Here is a 20,007-nt window from a genome sequence, read left to right as displayed (position 1 = left end):
TTCTGAGCGAGTCGTTCGTGCTCCGTCATTCTGAGCGAGTCGTTCGTGCTCCGTCATTCTGAGCGAGTCGTTCGTGCTCCGTCATTCTGAGCGAGTCGTTCGTGCTCCGTCATTCTGAGCGAGTCGTTCGTGCTCCGTCATTCTGAGCGAGTCGTTCGTGCTCCGTCATTCTGAGCGAGTCGTTCGTGCTCCGTCATTCTGAGCGAGTCGTTCGTGCTCCGTCATTCTGAGCGAGTCGTTCGTGCTCCGTCATTCTGAGCGAGTCGTTCGTGCTCCGTCATTCTGAGCGAGTCGTTCGTGCTCCGTCATTCTGAGCGAGTCGTTCGTGCTCCGTCATTCTGAGCGAGTCGTTCGTGCTCAGTCATTCTGAGCGAGTCGTTCGTGCTCCGTCATTCTGAGCGAGTCGTTCGTGCTCCGTCATTCTGAGCGAGTCGTTCGTGCTCCGTCATTCTGAGCGAGTCGCTCGAGCTCCGGCATTCTGAGCGAGTCGCTCGAGCTCCGGCATTCTGAGCGAGTCGCTCGAGCTCCGGCATTCTGAGCGAGTCGCTCGTGCTCAGTCATTCTGAGCGAGTCGTTCGTGCTCCGTCATTCTGAGCGAGTCGTTCGTGCTCCGTCATTCTGAGCGAGTCGTTCGTGCTCCGTCATTCTGAGCGAGTCGTTCGTGCTCCGTCATTCTGAGCGAGTCGTTCGTGCTCCGTCATTCTGAGCGAGTCGTTCGTGCTCAGTCATTCTGAGCGAGTCGTTCGTGCTCAGTCATTCTGAGCGAGTCGTTCGTGCTCCGTCATTCTGAGCGAGTCGTTCGTGCTCCGTCATTCTGAGCGAGTCGTTCGTGCTCCGTCATTCTGAGCGAGTCGTTCGTGCTCCGGCATTCTGAGCGAGTCGCTCGAGCTCCGGCATTCTGAGCGAGTCGCTCGTGCTCAGTCATTCTGAGCGAGTCGTTCGTGCTCCGTCATTCTGAGCGAGTCGTTCGTGCTCCGTCATTCTGAGCGAGTCGTTCGTGCTCCGTCATTCTGAGCGAGTCGTTCGTGCTCCGTCATTCTGAGCGAGTCGTTCGTGCTCCGTCATTCTGAGCGAGTCGTTCGTGCTCAGTCATTCTGAGCGAGTCGTTCGTGCTCAGTCATTCTGAGCGAGTCGTTCGTGCTCCGTCATTCTGAGCGAGTCGTTCGTGCTCCGTCATTCTGAGCGAGTCGTTCGTGCTCCGTCATTCTGAGCGAGTCGTTCGAGCTCCGGCATTCTGAGCGAGTCGCTCGAGCTCCGGCATTCTGAGCGAGTCGCTCGAGCTCCGGCATTCTGAGCGAGTCGCTCGTGCTCAGTCATTCTGAGCGAGTCGTTCGTGCTCCGTCATTCTGAGCGAGTCGTTCGTGCTCCGTCATTCTGAGCGAGTCGTTCGTGCTCCGTCATTCTGAGCGAGTCGTTCGTGCTCCGTCATTCTGAGCGAGTCGTTCGTGCTCCGTCATTCTGAGCGAGTCGTTCGTGCTCCGTCATTCTGAGCGAGTCGTTCGTGCTCCGTCATTCTGAGCGAGTCGTTCGTGCTCCGTCATTCTGAGCGAGTCGTTCGTGCTCCGTCATTCTGAGCGAGTCGTTCGTGCTCCGTCATTCTGTGCGAGTCGTTCGTGCTCCGTCATTCTGAGCGAGTCGTTCGTGCTCCGTCATTCTGAGCGAGTCGTTCGTGCTCCGTCATTCTGAGCGAGTCGTTCGTGCTCCATCATTCTGAGCGAGTCGTTCGTGCTCCATCATTCTGAGCGAGTCGTTCGTGCTCCATCATTCTGAGTGAGTCGCTCATGCTCCAACATTCTGAGCGAGTCATTCATGATGAGCATGATCCCAACTGCATGAGAAGTTCCAAGGTGCACAGGGAGAAAGAGAATGTCCTGAAATGTTACAAGGAAGTCCATGAGCAGAAAATGAAGGCAGCCACTCAAGTCTCCATTATGAAGTTCTTCAAAAAATCCCAAGTGAATCAGCCTCCATTTCATCTTCTGAGCCTTCAACCTCAACTGGACAGCCTGTCACACCTGAATAAGCCTGCCACAAGCTATATGTACTGTATCCAATCCCAATCATGATAACACATAAAAAGCAATTCATTTTAATTGGATTCGCTATATATGCTCGATATCCCTTATTGTCGGGTTTTCCGTGTGTGTGTGTGTGTGTGTGTGTGTGTGTGTGTGTGTGTGTGTGTGTGTGTGTGTGTGTGTGTGTGTGTGTGTGTGTGTGTGTGTGTGTGTGTGTGTGTGTGTGTGTGTGTGTGTGTGTGTGTGTGTATGCAACGCGAGGCTCCACAGCACGAACCAGCGAACCGATTTCGATGAAACTTTGCCAACATGTGGAATATATACTGGGAATGTGCGCGTTTGAATTTCGTTGCCTAGCAACCACCCGTTGCTGTGCAGTGGCCGAAAAACCACGTACAGTATTTTCAATACCTGTCCTTCAGTTTTGAATGTCGAGAAGCGAGACTTCGGAATTAAACACTTCGAGATATTTAGAAAATTTTAATTGAGCCGATTTTTGATTGAGGTTTTATTTTTCAAATGGTAGTCCTTCAAAAATCGGGTGTCTATTTACCGTCATTTTTTTATGAGGGGCTTTGGAAAGTGGGCGGAGCTTAGGGAAAGTGGACGTGGTTGATGAAAAGTGGGAGTGGCATCGGTGAGTGGGCGTGGCTTATGGAAAGTGGGCGTGGCTTGTGAAAAATATTGTGTGGCTCAGGAGGTGTGGTCAAACAAGAGCATTGAGAGAAGTTTATCGGGTTTTCCGTGTGTGTGTGTGTGTGTGTGTGTGTGTGTGTGTGTGTGTGTGTGTGTGTGTGTGTGTGTGTGTGTGTGTGTGTGTGTGTGTGTCTGCAACACGAGGCTCCACAGCACAAACCAACAAACCGATTATTTTTCAAATGGTAGTCCTTCAAAAATAGGGTGTCTATTTACCGTCATTTTTTATGAGGAGTGCCAATTGGCAAAATACGCAATAGGAAAAATCTTGCCAGGCAGAGGAACAATTGTATGTGAACCAATACGTCTTGGCAATGAATCTTCGTCGGTGGATCGGTCAGAATGAAAAGCATCGTATCCAGCGAATCCCTCATCGCCGACTGGCTTGTGTTTTTATTGCCCTTGCCAAAGGAGAGGGTATTGCATTTGGGTCCGTTTGTCTGTTTGTCCGCACAGAACTTAACTGTTTTTCTCGGCAACCGCTTGTCAGATTGAGACAAAATTTTCACTATTGTTGCGACTGCTTATGTGGAATGTTTTCATGCTAATTATGATGTCATAAATCACGTGGTGTGACAGCCATGCTGGAAAAACGGAAAAACTTTGGACCTCTGTATCTCTGAAACCACACCATAGGAAAAATTGAAACTTCACATATGGCAAGTACTCCTCATGGGGAATGTATGATTTTCTTATGATGTCACGGGGCTTTCGTTATGATGTCATAATTGCATATGTAGAATACTACATTTGATCAGTAAGGTTTTTAAGGGACTTCTAGGGATAAAATGGTCCACAGAAAAAAAAAATCATGACATCAATGGTCACGTGATTCAGCAGCCATATTGTTTTTGTTTTTTTACCTTCAAAATCTTCTTCTCTGAAGTGGCTGAACAGATCGAGGGGAAAAAATAAATAAATAAATAAATAAACTTTGCACATATTACCACCTATCCATGGGGAACAAAAGGTTCACACATATGATAGTGTTGTAGATTTCCCGCCCGTCGGCGTGCAAACGACCGCGTCTAACCAATAGCGGTCGCTTCGCCCACCGAACAGACAATCCAGTCGCCGCTTTCCGGATTAACGCCGGAAACCAGACGCGGGTGCGTTTTCAACCACACCACAACCTTGTCCGTACTCTACCCACGCACTACAGGGTCCGATCGCCAAATCTTCGATTTACCTAATTATTCGCACGGGTAGGTTAAGGAGAGATTGTACTTCAACGGGACTGCTTGGAAACGAGCCGCTTAAGCAGCTCGCTTCCTTTTGGGATAACCGAGCGGGGTATTATCGCGCAGTCCCTTTGGACCCGATCACTTTACCGGCTATTTAAAAACCAACTATATTCCGAGTGCAAGATGGCAGCTCAATTAGGGAATGGACGCAACGAACAGGTTTACATTCACACAAGGACATTTATTATAATAAAGCACGTATGCAATTAAACAAGGCAAAACACGTATGCAATTACACAAGCAACAAAAGCACGACAAAAGAACTACAACCGTCTACTGATTATGTACAGTCACTTGCACTTAAGAGCAGTTCCTACTTATTAGACGGGCCCACGGACACACTACGCACACACACACCCAAGAAATAGTGGCAGAGGCCTTTAATAACGAGCTCCAGCTCGGAGGACAGGTGAGCTGAAACCCAGAACCTATCTCGAACCGCTCCACCTCGTGTGGTCTTCAAGTTTTTCGGACCCGGGCTCCAGCGAGAGCGAACTGGATCCAATCGCCGTGAGCTGCGATTCTTCCCGAGCTCCTGCGAATCCTCCCGTGCTTCTCAACACTTGCTGGTGAGATGAGGCGCCGATCCTTCCCGTTGATGCGTCGCTACCCCGAGGAACCACCTCCAAGAAGAGGTCGATGAGTCGCACCAAGCCGGGAACCAAAATGGAGAACAAAGAGCTCCACGAACCAAGAAGAAGAAGAAACCACCATTCGCAGCTCGAGCCGAGCAACCGGCTCAACTTCTTTCCAAAACAAAGCAGCTCGAAGCAAAAAGCTCTCCCGAGCCAAAAAGAAGCCGAAGCTCACTTCTTCTTCTACTCTTCTGCACCAAAGCAAAAAGCCTCCTTCCGAGCCAGGCCTTAGCCGAAGCTCACTGAGCCAGCCGAAGCAAAAAGCTTCCGAAGGCCTCAACCCTAACGCAAGCCAAACAGGACCCGAAGGTCTGCTGAGCGACTACTCTCTGCCAAAGCAAAAAGCTAACTACTCAACTCCCCCACACGAACAAAAGAAAAGATCTCCTCTTATCCTTCTCCCGCCCTTCCCCGCTCCCGGTGTGACTCATGACTCATGCCCTCGTGCTCCATCCCCCGCTCAGCCATGGGTGGGAGGGAGTTGTTGACATTAATCACGGGACGGCAGGGGTCTTCTTCCTCTTCGCAGAAGAGGGGGGAAGGACATCTCCATTGTTCGTTCCCTAACTATTAAATCAATCCGCAGCGCATCTTATCGATTTCTGAACATTTAAACAATGGAAGGTGAGCTATCTAGGGAACAAGCACTTATCGACATAGCTGATAAAGGAACCTGCATGTTGTGTGCAATCGAATTCCAAATTCGTAACAATATCATAGGTCACATGGTTTGGCAGCCATATTAGATTTGCCATAAAACCTATTTAAAAAAAAAAATTCTTCTCCAGAACAGCTGGACAGATCGAGGGGAAACTTCACACAAATGTTTCCCAAGCCTTGGGAATACCAGGGTATTCACGAATAATTTATAAGTAACATGGTCTGGCAGCCATATTGGATTGAGCGAACATCTTTTTTTTTAATCTTTCTCTTGAACCGCTTAATAAATCAATGTGAAACTTCACAATTGTGATATTGTAGTGATGGGGAATGTGTGTTTTAAATTTCAACCTGATTGGATGCACGGTCTGGCAGCCAGAATTATTTTTTTTTTTTGATCTGGGTTCTTTTTTATATTTTATTTTTTAAATCAGGCTTACTTCGCTGTGCCTGAATGGGTTTGAGGGTAGAGAAGTCGCAGCTGAAATGTGAATCCTATCCAGGTTCCTCCTGATGACTTCATCTTTGCTTTTTGTTTGTTTGGGTTCCTTCTGATGACTCCACTTCGGAAATGTACATATTTGGTCTTCCATTTGATTTGAATTGAATTTATTTTACTCCCATTCTAAATTCAATTGAATAATAACTAGCATCCGTTGAAGACAAAGTCTTAGATATCCCCCGCCATAGTAAATGAGGACAAGTAGCAAAAGGCACCAGTTCAATTTATTCTTGATGTGTGTACCAAATTTCATAAAGAAATAGTTAATAGTTTTGCAACTATGCTCTGGAAACAAAGGTTAACCTCAATTATTTCTTAATACCCAACTTGTTTCCATGGAAAGTGACAAATTTTTTGGGGGGGAATCTCTAAATATCAAAAGGCACCAGTTCACCACTTGCTTGATATGTGTACAAAATTTCGTAAATATATCTTGAGGGGATTTGTAGTTAAGCTCCGGAAACGAAATGTGACGGACGGACGGACGTACGGAGGGCCGTATGGACGGACGGACGGAACCCATTTCTATATCCCCTGCCAACTTCGTTGGGTGGCGGGGGATAATAAATGTCATGGGTCAGGTGTCCAACCAAAGCGGGTTTGCATCAAAGCGGGATGCCTTGGTACCCCGTCATCAATGCCAGCAGTTATAAAGTGCAGTTCCAGTTATGTCTCTTATTAATTATGTAACACCATTACACAAACACCACATAAAATACACCACACAAAACCACACAAACACCTCACAAAACAAGTCCTGGCAAGGGCTTACAACCTCCCATTGCTCTTTTTCTTGGTTGTTATATGTCTTATTACTTACGAAATCTAAAGATTTCGTAAGTATATTGATGACTTCCGTCATCTGTTTGTGTGTTTGTTTGTTTGTTTGTGTGTGTGTTTGTTCGTTTGTAGGCACAATAACTCGAGAACAGAAAAAGCTACCAATGTCAGATTACACCACGTGATTCAGGAGGGTGATGGCTAGTGCTGATTAGATTTTGGTCAAAATCGGTCAAAGGTCAAGGTCACAGTGAGGTCAAACATTCGATTTTTGATGGTTTGGTACAGAATCATCGTAGAAACTTCTGGTTTGCGTCGCTACCTTCTCGAGAGACAGCTTTTATTAGACAAGGTCAGAGGTCAAGTTGACGATTTCGTAAGTACCAGTCTATGACTGCTTGTTTACAGATTGTTACTTACAAAATCTAAAGATTTCGTAAGTATATTGATGACTTCCGTCCTCTGTTTGTGTGTGTGTTTGTGCGTTTGTTTCTAGGCACGATAACTCAAGAACGGAAGAAGCTACCAATGTCACATTACACCACGTGATTCAGGAGGGTAATGGCTAGTGCTGATTAGATTTTGGTCAAAATCGGTCAAATGTCAAGGTCACAGTGAGGTCAAACATAATTCCATAAATTCATGTGGAGAAATGGAGTATTTTTGCTTCGGTCGACGTTACGAGTTCGTTTTAACTTCGATTTTAATTTTGTCTTCGGTTTTTGCGATCGCTTAGGACGCGTAACACTCGGTTGTCGAAATTCTGGTAAAAAAAAAAAAAATCGGATGTTTTGGAGACGTTTTAAGATTGTATAAAAAATATTTCACTCACCGCGTCACGGCTCGTCACGTGGTGCAGCGCGCTCGAGCAGACGAGTCGTTGAGTCACGTAAAGGTTTTGCGTGTGCGCGCTGATGGTGTTTTCAATAAAGATGGTGTTTAAAAGTCATTTTTTATCCCAATAAAGGTTATCGTCGCATGCTGACGCGCTGAGCCGTCGGATTATGTAAAGATTGTTGGTGGATGGCTGAATATTACGGTTTTGTGACTTTGATAAAATAATATTAAATAATTGCGTGGAGAAATGGAGATTTTTGCTTTAGTCGACGTTACAATTTTTGATGGTTTGGTACAGAATCATTGTAGAAACTGCTGGTTTGCATCGCTACCTTCTCACGAGACAGCTTTTATTAGACAAGGTCAGAGGTCAAGTTGACGATTTCGTAAGTACCAGTCTATCACTGCTTGTTTACCCCTCCCACCTCCCCCTCTCCCCCCCTGCTTGGTCTCCCTTCCTCCTCATTCCTCCACCACTCTACCCACTTTCCCCCCCGCCCCTTCCCCTTCGTATACCCGTCATCCGGATAGTGGTTATCTCCGGACATGTCTGGACAATGGTTATCTCTGGACATGTCTGGATTGTGGTTATCTCCATGTGTCTGGCCAGTAGCTATATCCGGACCTTAGTTATCTACGGACGGACCCTCCCCTCACACGACCTTCCCTTCCCTCCCCTCCCCTCATGCTATCTTCCTCCCAAATCCCCTCCTCCACCATGCAGCTCTCCAGAGGTTGAAGAGAGGAAGGGGTGTCAAAGAATGTATGAATTGGGAAAAAAAGAAAGCTTTCCTTTTTTTTCCCAGTTCCCCCCCCCGGCTTTCCCTCAAGTCCCCCGAACAAACGCAGGTCCAGAAGACCCCTTTCCACTCCCCACTACCCCTCCCTCCTCAATCCTCCTCTCTCCCTTATCTCTCTTCCTCCCCCCCTCCTTTAATATTCCCGTCAGCGAATGACGGATTGTATTTGCTAGTCGACACTAATAAAAGGTGTGTGTGTGTGTGTGTGTGTGTGTGTGTGTGTGTGTGTGTGTGTGTGTGTGTGTGTGTGTGTGTGTGTGTGTGTGTGTGTGTGCGTGCGTGCGCACCTACCTGATGTTTTGCATGTGTATGCCCACCCCCTCTCTCTCTTTCTGGACGTATCCAGACAGTAGTTATCTCCACACATATCCCGATGGTGGTTATCTCCGGATAGACCCTTCCCTCACACTGCCTTCCCTTCCCCTACCCTCACACTGCCTTCCCTTCCCACACCCCAACCCCTCCTCACTCCCACCACCTTAGTATTACTGATAGGTGGTACTGATTAGTATGGATGTGTGTGTATATGTATATATATATATACATACTGGCATACTAAGGGGGTGCGAGGACGGCAGTCTGCCCCAGGTTACAGCTGGGGGAGAGGGTGCCATTGGGAGAGCTGAAATACCAGTACGATGATATAACGATGGTTTAAGTTGCAAGTGACCTTATAATGTTATTATTTACCTAATAATAAAGACTATCTCAGAACTAGAGCCATTGTTATATCATTGTACACAGAACCAAACATAAACATTGAGCAGGAACAGCATGACATTACAGGGTGGGAGGTGGTAGAAGTGGTGGTTGATGGGAGGAGGGTGTCGGAGGAGGCGGAGCTGATGTGCTTGGCACGGGTTCGTGGGTGGATAAAGCAGATGTTGATAGCTTGAAGTAGCTGCTGAGAGTAGATTGTTTACAGTTTTTTTTTAATTTCTCCTCAAAAGTCCTCATATAAATCACGATAGTACGATCCCAGAAATGCTTTTTTGTCATCAGCTTTCTCCACCAATTGGAAGCAAGCTTTCATACCAGGGCATTATGCATTGTAGGAAAGGTCATGATTCGTTCTTTGGGTTGACGTCAGTTTAAACTCATGTGCATACACCACACACGTCTCGGCCATGATGGTAGCTTGATGCGCTTTATGGGTTAACCCTTTCAGTCTGAAAAGTAAATTTAACTACTGTACTGTATTCACAGGCATTCTGAAAAGTTAACCTCCTCCATTTTAAATAGTTAATGGGCAGGGAAAACATCATGTCAGGTTTGAGATCATGTCAGGTTTGAGAGAAAACATCATGAGGCATGTGGTCGGCCCACTGGCCTCCTCCACTCATGAGACTCCCTCGCTGAGAGAATCTGGTGAGCAGGATCAGCGTCAGGAAAACGAGCCACATGTCCATACAGCCGCAACTGACGCTCACGGACTATGCAGGTAACAAATCTCATCCGAGTCTCTCTCAGCAACCGCTCGTTGGACACAAAATCCAACCAGCGATAGCCAAGGATTCTCCGAAGAGACCTGGTACCAAAGGAATTAAGTCTCCATCTCAGATCCTTGGTCAGAGTCCAAGTCTCGCATCCATAGAGCAAGACTGGAAGTACCAAGGACCTGAAGACTCGGACTTTTGTCCTCCCTCACAGGTACCGGCAGTTCCACACCCCATGATCCAGTGAATCCATGACTCCCCAGGCCCGACCCAGACGTCTATTGACCTCTGACTCACAGCCAGCAGAGACATGAATATCACTGCCAAGGTAAGTGAATCTCTCCACGACCTCAACATCCTCACCACAAACAGACACAGACAGGACAGCAGCATCTAAGATGTCACCGAAAGCCTGGATCTTAGTTTTGACCCAAGAAACCCGTAATCCCAGCGGCTCCGACTCCTCTTTCAGCACCTCGAGGGCCCCCAAAAGGATGTCTAAAGTCTCCGCAAAGATGACTGCATCATCTGCAAAATCAAGGTCCGAGATCTAGACATTCCCAAACGATGCACCGCAGCTTGATCTCTCCGACATCCTCCCTATAATCCAGTCCATACAAGTGCTGAAAATTTTTGGGTCCAGTACACACCCCTGACGAACTCCAGTAACAACTGGAAATAAGTCAGAGATGGTACCACCACACTTCACAGCACTCTTAGTACCAGAGTAGAGTTCAGACATCAGATCGATCAGTTTTGGTGGCACCCCACGAAGACCAAGAATCCTCCAGAGGACATCCCGATTCACTGAATCGAACACTTTACAGAAATCAACATAGGCTGCAAGCAGCCCCTGCCGAAACTCTCGTCTGCGTTCGGTGAGGACACGAAGGGCAAGGATACGGTCAATCGTTGACCTCTTTGGTGTAAAGCCTGACTGCTCTGGACGCTGGTGCTCAAGCAGATGGTGGCGAACCCTATCAAGAATTATCTGAGCAAAGACCTTGCCGGGCACTGAGAGCAGCGTCACCCCTCGGTAGTTGTTACAGTCTTGGCGATCACCCTTCCCTTTCCAGAGAGGGACAACAAGGCCCCTCTTCCAGTCAGTTGGGATGATGCCTGTGTTCCAGGCAGAGCACAAAACTGCATGCAACGACACGAGTGCAGCATTTCCACCAGCCTTGAGAAGTTCAGCATGGATGCCACAGATCCCTGGAGCTTTGCCCCGTTTCAACTGGTTCACCGCAGCCCGTGTTTCCACAAGCGAAGGTGGACCACAGTTGATTCGAGGGTCAGCAACAAGGATTGTAACACCCTTGACGTCCAACTCGACAGCTGGGGAATCAGCCTGGTACAACCGCTCAAAGTAACCGGCCCAGCGGGCCTTCACTTCAGACTCCTCTGTCAAGAGCCTACCACTCTCTGCTCGAACTGCAGTGCTCCGAGGGATGGGCTTGGATGAACGCAATGCGCGAATTCCCCTGTAAGCGGGACGAGAATCACCTGTCCACAGGTGATGCTCTACCCCCTCACAGATTCCTCGCACAAAGGCCTCCTTGTCCACCCTCAGTGCACGTACCATTTTACGCCTCAGCTCCCTGAACAGCTCAGCTCTGCCATTCAGCCTGGCCCTGTGACTCTGGTCAATGGTATCCAGTGTCCCTTGAGAGACAAAATTCTTCTTTGCCCTGCGGTGAGCTCCAAGACATCCACCGGCAACATCAAGGACGGTGGTCTTGAAGGCACTCCACAACTCTTCAGGACCCCCAAAGCACCCAGACCCCCCCAAGTGTCCACTCAGCCTGTTCGCAAACTCCTCAGCTACTCTCTCATCCCTGAGCTTGCCACCATCCAGCCTAGGCTGGGATGGTACCATTCTCCAGGATTTAAGGTGCAGCTTTAGAGTTGCTACAACAAGCCTGTGGTCAGTATTGAGGAACTGAGCACTCCGTTAGACCCTGCAGTTCTGGAGCATCCTCCAACGACCGTCAATGAGGACATGGTCAATCTCCTTTGCCACACCGCCAGCGTTGGAATACCAAGTCCAGCGATGAGCTTGTGGGCGCTGAAACCATGAACCAGCCACCCTAAGTCCATGACTTCTTGCAAAGTCAAGGAACTTAGTGCTATTCTGGTTCATAGTTCCTGACCCATGGGGACCAACACATGTCTCATAACCATCCCTATCAGTTCCAGTCGATGCATTGAAATCCCCCAAGACAAGAAGTGTATCTCGTCTGGGGCACTGATCAACCACAGACTCGAGCGTGGCGTAGAATGCATCCTTCACGGTGAGATCACTCGCCTCAGTCGGAGCATAAACAGAGACCAGGGAAATGACACCTAAGGAGTGACGAATCCTTAATCTCATAATACGCTCGTTGACTGGTGTTACCTCAATTATCATTGGGGTCAGCTTATTGGACACAGCTACAGCAACTCCTTGGGTATGGTAACCATCAGAGCGACCAGACCAATAGTAGGTGTAACCACCCACCATTATCTCGCCGCAATCCGGTCTCCGAACCTCAGAGAGAGCTGCAATCCTGATGTCCAAACGCTTGAGCTCAGATGAAAACAGAGACAGGTGATCATCCTCTCTTAGGGATAGGACATACCAGGCACCCACCCGAAGGGACCGCCTCAGGTTAACCCAAGGAGACCGCCGTCTGGTGGACGACACCTCAGCACCACTCCGACACACTCTCCCGCAATCTGACCCAGGGATGTTACCCTGTGGTTTCCCTCCTATCATCAAAGATTGGGGGTCCCGAAGGCTTTGCCCCAATCCCGTCATCCGGTGAGCTGCCTTGCGAAGGGAAGCTGCACAGGAGGTACTCCCACGGAGTGGGTTTTCAGATTGTTTTGCATTTTTGTGTTTTGCGGAATGAAGGGTTTTACGGTGGCCGGAGTGCAAATCCTGCCACCAACCTCCTCATAAAAAGTAACCCAACTGCAGGAGGACGTCCGCAGACACAGTTGGGCACTAGATATGGATGGCCGTTGGCTCACAATGAGCTCCTCCGCCCTTTGACAGGCTTTGTTTTTTATCCTGCTGGGTGTCCATATCCAAACACCCTCCTCACCAGAAAACCTGGTGGGGGAGACGGTTTAGTCGCCGACAACCCGACCATGGAACAGGTAAGTACAGGTTTACATGGTACCTGTAGCAGGTCACAGATCGAACCTGACCTGACATGAAATTGAGGCATGTGGTCGGCCCACTGGCCTCCTCAAGGAGATGGTGATGGGCCTGGCATCTGCCTGGGGGATGGCCAGACGGTGGCCCCTGGAGTACCGGCGGAAAGTGGACGCAGCGACGCGCTGTTCTGGCACATGCTTCCATACCTGACCTGACCTGAAAACATCACCATGGAAATGACGTTGTGCAATCGCCGGGTGTTCCTTGACACTGGATTTTCTGTTACCTTTTTGAAAATTCTTCCAGGTGATGTTTTCTCTGTGGTTGAAGATGTGTTTTTGTCACACGAGCAGAGTACCCACCCTACGGGCGGTTTTGTTCCAAGCATGCAACACGTTCTTCTGACACATACCTTTATTTTGGCGGTGTACAGGCAACGAACTGCTCTGTAGAGGAAAACTAAATAACCCGGGTTACATGTATGAAGCAAAAACATATCTACTGCTTTTCATTCAAAACAGCTCGCAGTACTGGAAAACGTGGGGACAGGAATACTGCAATGTAAATGGTGGAGGCTTGTAATACCCTACCCACCGACAGGTGGCGCTACACAATACACATTTACATGGAGAATTTGTCTGCATCCCCCCCCCACCCCACCCCACCCCTCACCCCTCAAAGACCACCTGCAAAGATAAAAACATTCCTATACATTAATTGGGGTCACGCTTATCGTCTGGAGCAATTTTAGATGCAATTGGCCCAGAACTGTAGAAGTAGCGTGACAAACACACAAACACACAAACACAAACACAAATAAACACACAAACACAAACAAACAAACAAACACACAAACACAAACAAACAAACATACAAACACAAATAAACAATGGTCCGTGAATGACAGTAAGGATCAATGCCAAGCAGTGTTACCCGTTTGCTGAATTTTGAATGTTCTGCATTTTTCTTATTTCCAATTTACTTACTATGGGTACAGTCCTGTAATCCGCATGAGATTTGACTTGCAAGCATGATACAGTATATTGTTGCGGATTTCGCGCCCGCCGGCGTGCTGACGGCCACGTAACTCGAATCGCGGCACGTCGCCCACCGGACGGACAATCCAGTCGTGACCCTCTCGGACTAACGCCGGGAACCAGTCACGGGTGGACCTTTCGGTCTCACCGCGATCGAGCCAATCAGCCCCCGCGTGGGATAGGGTTGCTCGCCAAATTCGACCTACCTAAGTACCCACGCGGAGGGTAGACCGGGCGATCGCACCTCGCCGCAGGTCGACTTCGGACACGGGCCACTTAAGCGACCCGTTCCGTACTATCAGAATAACCGAGCGGTGTTATCGTCGACCTCGACGGTTCGATTAATTATCGGGCGTATTCAGCCCACTACCAACCCTTTACGTGAAGCAAGATGAGGATTCAATGGGAGAAAAAGACGAAGCGAAGCGGGAGAACAGTTCAACAATAAAGCACATTTATTCGCGGCACACGGGAAGCACACAAATACAATTCCACCAAAAGCACACAAAAAAAAAGAAAACACAATTCCATTTACACAAAAAGCAAATATAAAAGTGAAAACACAGTGCAGAGCTAATACCGACTACCGAGCACACGACAACACTTATACAATTCTACTTCACAGACGGCGCCGACAACACATACCCAAAACCAAGGAAAGAAATACCCCCAAGGATGAGGCGGGCCTGAGGCCGAGACCGGGTCGCGCCTACCCGTCTGGTGATGAGACGCGGAGCGGCGATGGCGCCCCAACTCCGCGGACCTTGCGGACAGTGTCTGGCAGGGGGTGGGAAAGGGGCCCCCTTGGTCGCACTATCTCAGCGCGGGGGGAAACAGGAGGGGGTTGCTGATGCTCGGGGTATAGAGGATCTTTATTATCCCTGGTGTGCGTCTCCACCTCGGCCAGGTCGCGCTGCCGGCCTTCCTCGGGCGTGCAGCTCCCGGCACCGTCGCGAGCACCCCCTCGTCTGCCTTCGCCGCTGCCGCCTCTCCGCCTCTGGACTCTCCACCCTGGACTCTTCTTTGGGCTCTCCTCGTTCGACTCTCTTCAGCTTCTCCAGCTACTGCAGGCTTCGGGCTCCAGACTTCCACACGGCTCTGACTGACGAACACGGTCCTTTATCCCCCCGTAGCTTCGCCTTTGACCCCCTCCCTTTGACCTTTCACCTCGCTCCCCATTGGCACGAGAAAAAGTGGGCGTGAAGGCTTTTTGATCCACAAATTTGCATATATCGATCGTTCTGGAGGGGGGGGCAAATCGCGCCTCGCTCACCGATTGGACGGCAAAAAGTGGGCGTGTGTCGTTTTTGATCCGTTTTTGAAGCACAAAATCCGTGATTTTGTACACGCTGTTCAACGTGCGCCCTGCATGAGTCCAACACCGGTACCCACAGCGGGGCAAGAACGGTGGCGATGCTACGGTTGCGAGGTGTGACGTGAAGGTCGTGGCGGTTGTGGTGAAGCGGTGTTGTGGTTGGTGGTTGATGTTGTGGTTGTGGTGGTAATCATGGCGGTTGGTCCAAAATAAAGATAGTAAAAGAAAAACGGCTATCCTGAAGAGTCGCAGCACGTATAAATGACATGTATTCCCACTAGACAACGGGTTTGGGCCTAACTACACATGCACTTACCGAGATACCTCACCTAAGGGGCCTGAATGGTGGTTTGCGAATTTGGTAACCACAACAATATGTTTTCTGTGTTTTTAATTTTTGTTAGTAATATACAGTTTGTCAGTTTGTCATGATACAGTAAAGGTCAAGGTCACAGTGAGGTCAAACATTCGATTTTTGATGGTTTGTTACAGAATCATCGTAGAAACTTCTGGTTTGCGGCGCTACCTTCTCGAGAGACAGCTTTTATTAGACAAGGTCAGAGGTCAAGTTGACGATTTCGTAAGTACCAGTCTATGACTGCTTGTTTGTTTTTTGGGTTTTTTTTAGTCATATCTGGATTGAACTATTGTGAATCTATCTCCATAACATTGCATGTCACATTTGTCGCACCTTCTGACTCACGGAAACTAAATTGAGAAGGGTTCGAAACCGGTTCGAGACAACCGCGACGACTCTGTGACTATTTTGAGATAAAATTTGTTGCACGAATTTTTTGAACATATTCAAAATTCCAACGATACCAGAGCGACGTCCTGCGACTCGCGCGAGGAAATTGAGAACCACCGCGAATGTTTCCAGACATTTTGGAGAAACCCGTTCGCATTTTGTCGCGAGCTGTCGCAGCCCAGTGAGATACAGGCTTAAGCAATGCAAACAATGTATAGCAAAGAGCACTTAACAATTCGTACTTACAGACGGGGCCCAAGGACACACACACGCACACACAAATACCCAAAAATAACTCATGGCCACGACCTTAATTGAAGGTTCCCAGCTCGAGGGAAGATAAGCTGGGAACCAGAGCAATCTCGGACTTTCCCGCCTCGTGCGGTCTTCGACGTCCTGGATCGGCGGGACTCAAACCCGCAACTCGATGCCGCTGCAAGCACCATGTAGGGAGGGCAGCGTCGGGCTCCCGCACGCGACAGGACGAGACCAGAAGAACCAGACACTGCGCCGTCCTGTCTATTTTCTTTCTTCTCTGGTGTCGGGGGTGGGGGGGGGCGTGTCTTGCCCCTCCGCACACCTCATTTGCCGGGAGAATTGGTCTTCTCTCCATGATTGGTCGGGGGGGGGGTGTTGGGGCGTCTCGATCCCCCGCCCCCCGAAGAGGCTCAGCTTCTCTTGGAGCTCGCTCTGCGCCCATTGGCTGAAAAATGACGCATACCCTCATTTGGCGCCAGGCCAGAACGAAACGCTTCGTGAGCACGCGAAGAGCGCGGACAATGCCGCGAGCAGAGTGCCAGGATGGAGCGAAGGTGTTGCTGTCGTTGTTGTCATAAGTGTAAAAATCCAATCTATAAATTAACTCACAGCGCATGCGCACTTAATTCCCATCAGACATCGGGGAAAGGGAGCTATCTCTCCACATTTACTTATTGAAATAACTGAGCTATGGGGACTCTGAATGTCGAGTGCTCCTGGCTTCCAGATTCGCAACAATATATAGATCTATACATATCTACACAAATATACTTTTTCCCTGGATAACATTTATAGGATAATCCAGGAATGTAAACAAGGGCCAAATGATAAAACTTTCCAAACCACAGAAATGTTTTTAAATTCTTTCATCGTCAGAAAACGTTACTCCCCACGGAGAGGCAAAGGAATCCCATTCAAACTGTCGCTCGTCTTGGTTTCGTGTGATTGTGTCCTTGGTCAAGATAACCTCCCCGATAGGAACGGTCCACGTGATCAACCCAAGGGCTTGGAGAGCTGACGAAACCAATGGAGGAGAGAGAGAGGGGGGGAGAGCACGTGTCACACACAGGACGGGAGTTTGTGAAACTTCTCGTCCATTTGGCAGCACATCCCGGTCTGCCGGAGAGTGGTGCGGATCGTGGTGCTCTGAACCTTCACACGAGCGTCGTGTTGTCACCACATCGTACGGACAACGCTCAGTCCGTACTCAACGTGCATCGACGGCACGTACTTTGTTCTCGAAGAGACGACGGAATGAGTTGGAAAGAATAAAACGTGCATCCACACTAAGAAGAAGAAGAGGAAGAAGAAGAAGAAGAAGAAGAAGAAGAAGAAGAGTGATGATAAAAAGAAAGGAAACAAAGGAAAAGAAAGATCGGAAGCCGTGGCGAGGCATCGCAGCCCACGCCAAACGCCTTTCACCTCAGGCCGCACTCACGTAGTGTTTGCTCGGCGCTCTGCGCTTCTGGAAGTCCTGCACGCGGACATCGGCGACAACCCTGCGAACCATCGTCAGCAAGAGAGGCACGGGGACACAGATACCCCGATGAGGCGATGTGTCTAATATCTTTTTTTTTGTTGTTCTTTTCTCCTCCTCCTCCTCCCATGAAACTCCGCCCTCAGCCGCTAAGCCACGCCCATTAAACGCTCAACGGCGAAACCACGCCCCTGATAAGTTCAACGGCGAAACCACGCCCCTGATAAGTTCAACGGCGAAACCACGCCTCCACGCACTGCCAAAAACCGTTTAATTCAACTTCCCGTTACACTGTGTGTTGTCTGCAGTCAAGGATAGACTCCAAAAACATTGAAATGTTCAAATGTTCGTTGTAAAAGACATTGTTTAACATCATGAGTTATCTGCTGTCGCATTCCGTAAAGAGGATGGTGGTGCCAAGGTGGCTACCTGGGCAAAGAAATGCACCTTGGGTGATTTGTCACTGCCTTCCCATTGGATTTGAACCTCAAATCATGACATTACGATATAAAAGCTCAGCCAAATGAGCCAACGCAGACCCCATTTGGACTTCGCACTCACCTGTAAATCAAACAGAGTGATCTCAAGGCAACAAAATAATTGGCTGAAAGACTGATCGTGAATAATTGCTTCTTTCTTCACTCTTTGTACCAAATCTTCCCTCTTCAACAAGTTAAGTACATATCGATATTTTCATCTTCCTTCTGTTTGCATCTGTCATGGATGAACAGATATGCACATGTGCAAACATGACAAGGATGTGAAACAGTAAACATTAACACGAACTCGAAGGGCTTCAGTAGATAAAGAACGAATCAACAGTACCTGGGATTTGAATCATCAGGAGATGTGTGTTCAGATGTAAAAGTCAAACAGATTAACCCAAGGAATACGAATTCCACTGATGATGCAACTTGAGTGTTCACCATGACAACGATGGCACAATAGGAAGGAGCAAATTGCTGCCGGACAATCATATCCCTGGTTCTTACACTGATCACTGCATAATGTCATCCATCCTTCACACAGGACCAGTTGAAAGTAAACCCATTGAGCACAATCCCAACCTCAACAAACAAGGAGGGGAGCCTCATGGCATCTTGCATCAATCACGGAGGTGGAATTCATCATCGCAAAGGTCTGATCGAACCGGTTCAGAAATACGATTCTTGATGAGCTCCTCAGATATCTGGTGCACACTTTCCTTTCTGAGTTTCAGAAAAATATAAAATAAACTAACGGAGCATGGAACATCATGCAACCCCCTCCTACCCCCGACAGAGAGAGCGCAGCTGGCATATGTCTCTGGCGATGTAGAATGTATAATATATTGTTACAGATCAGTGTATTAATTTCATTATGCTTTGGTGAAGGTTATATTGGTTGTTACGTTTCATGTTAAGTCATGACAACAACAACAACAACGAAAATAACAAGCTCAAATTAGCTAAGATCCTCGTCCTCTCAATGATGACGTCATAAAAACGAATATGACGTCATTGTGATGTATCAGGTTTGCGATAAATTATCTGTGCTAATGCCCGGCTTGATTCCCGCAAACAAAATTCAAACAGCTTGCCTAGTTTCGGAGGTAATGGCATAGGCGATTTCCATGAGCGGCGATATTATGACGTCAACTTTTTTTCTTGGAAGAATTTCCAAAATCGGAGATGGTTGCTGGCTGCGCGTGGGCTTTCTGCATATACATGGCAAGTTTCACGAAGATCCGATGAAAACTCTGGGTTGTGGAACAAAAAAAATGTCAAAAAATAGGAATGACGTCATAGTGATGTATCGTATGTGCGGTAATTCATCTCTGCTAATGCCCTGTTCGATTCCCGCAAACAGAATTGAAAAAGCTTGCCTCGTTTCGGAGATATTTTTTAGGCGATTTCCATGAGCGGAGATGGTTTTGACATCATAACTTTTTTCTCGGAGAAATTTTCAAAATCGGAGATGGTTACTGTCTGCGCAGGGTATTTTTACATATATACGCCAAGTTTCAGGAAGTTTCGATGAAAACTCTAGGCTGTGAAACAAAAAAGTCCACAAGAAGAAGATGAAGAACAACAGCGTGAGTAAGACTTAGAGATCCACCACGTGGATCTAAAAAGGGGCACCGCAGTTTAAGAACGGAAGGAGTTAAGGAGGATGAGGAGAGAAAGAAGGTGTGGACATTTTCTCCTGAGTAGCCAAGCTCTGTTCCAAGTGGTGCAGATCATTTTAAAATCGACATACCCGGTAAAGGGGGAATCTGGGTCTTCTATCTGCGAACCGGTCGAGGTTCAGTGACACCCATTCCGTGACCACGACCGTTCAACTTCAACCCGCTGTGCGTTTGTCTGTGGAGATTCAGTTTTACTTCTTAAATCATTCCCTGTGAGGTTTTCTTCGCTGAACTCCCTCCACTCGTGGAACCGAC

General features: G+C 48.2%; 1 protein-coding gene across 7 annotated transcripts in view; it reads right to left on the bottom strand.

The window, feature by feature from the left end:
- The window catches only part of LOC147015234 (SH3 and PX domain-containing protein 2B-like), a 155,083-nt gene extending 137,367 nt beyond the window's left edge, over positions 1-17,716 (bottom strand). For 3 of the 7 annotated variants that reach the window (XM_085849804.1, XM_085849805.1, XM_085849802.1), the window contains exon 1: positions 17,547-17,714. Coding sequence is in view for 2 of the 7 variants with exons in the window: in XM_085849799.1 (XP_085705925.1) it covers positions 17,547-17,618 (72 nt within the window). In the remaining 5 variants the exon portion in view is untranslated. Of the gene's footprint in view, positions 1-17,530 lie in introns of all 7 variants that reach the window. The other 4 variants (XM_085849799.1, XM_085849800.1, XM_085849803.1 and 1 more) reach the window with 3 other exon arrangements.
- Between the last annotated feature and the right edge of the window lie 2,291 nt (positions 17,717-20,007).

Source organism: Eptatretus burgeri, chromosome 12, assembly GCF_056783735.1.
Source record: "Eptatretus burgeri isolate ZD-2024b chromosome 12, Ebu_testis_v1, whole genome shotgun sequence".
Lineage (NCBI taxonomy): Eukaryota > Metazoa > Chordata > Myxini > Myxiniformes > Myxinidae > Eptatretus > Eptatretus burgeri.
The sequence above is the reverse complement of the archived record's forward strand: the minus strand, read 5'-3'. Positions and strand labels throughout refer to the sequence as shown.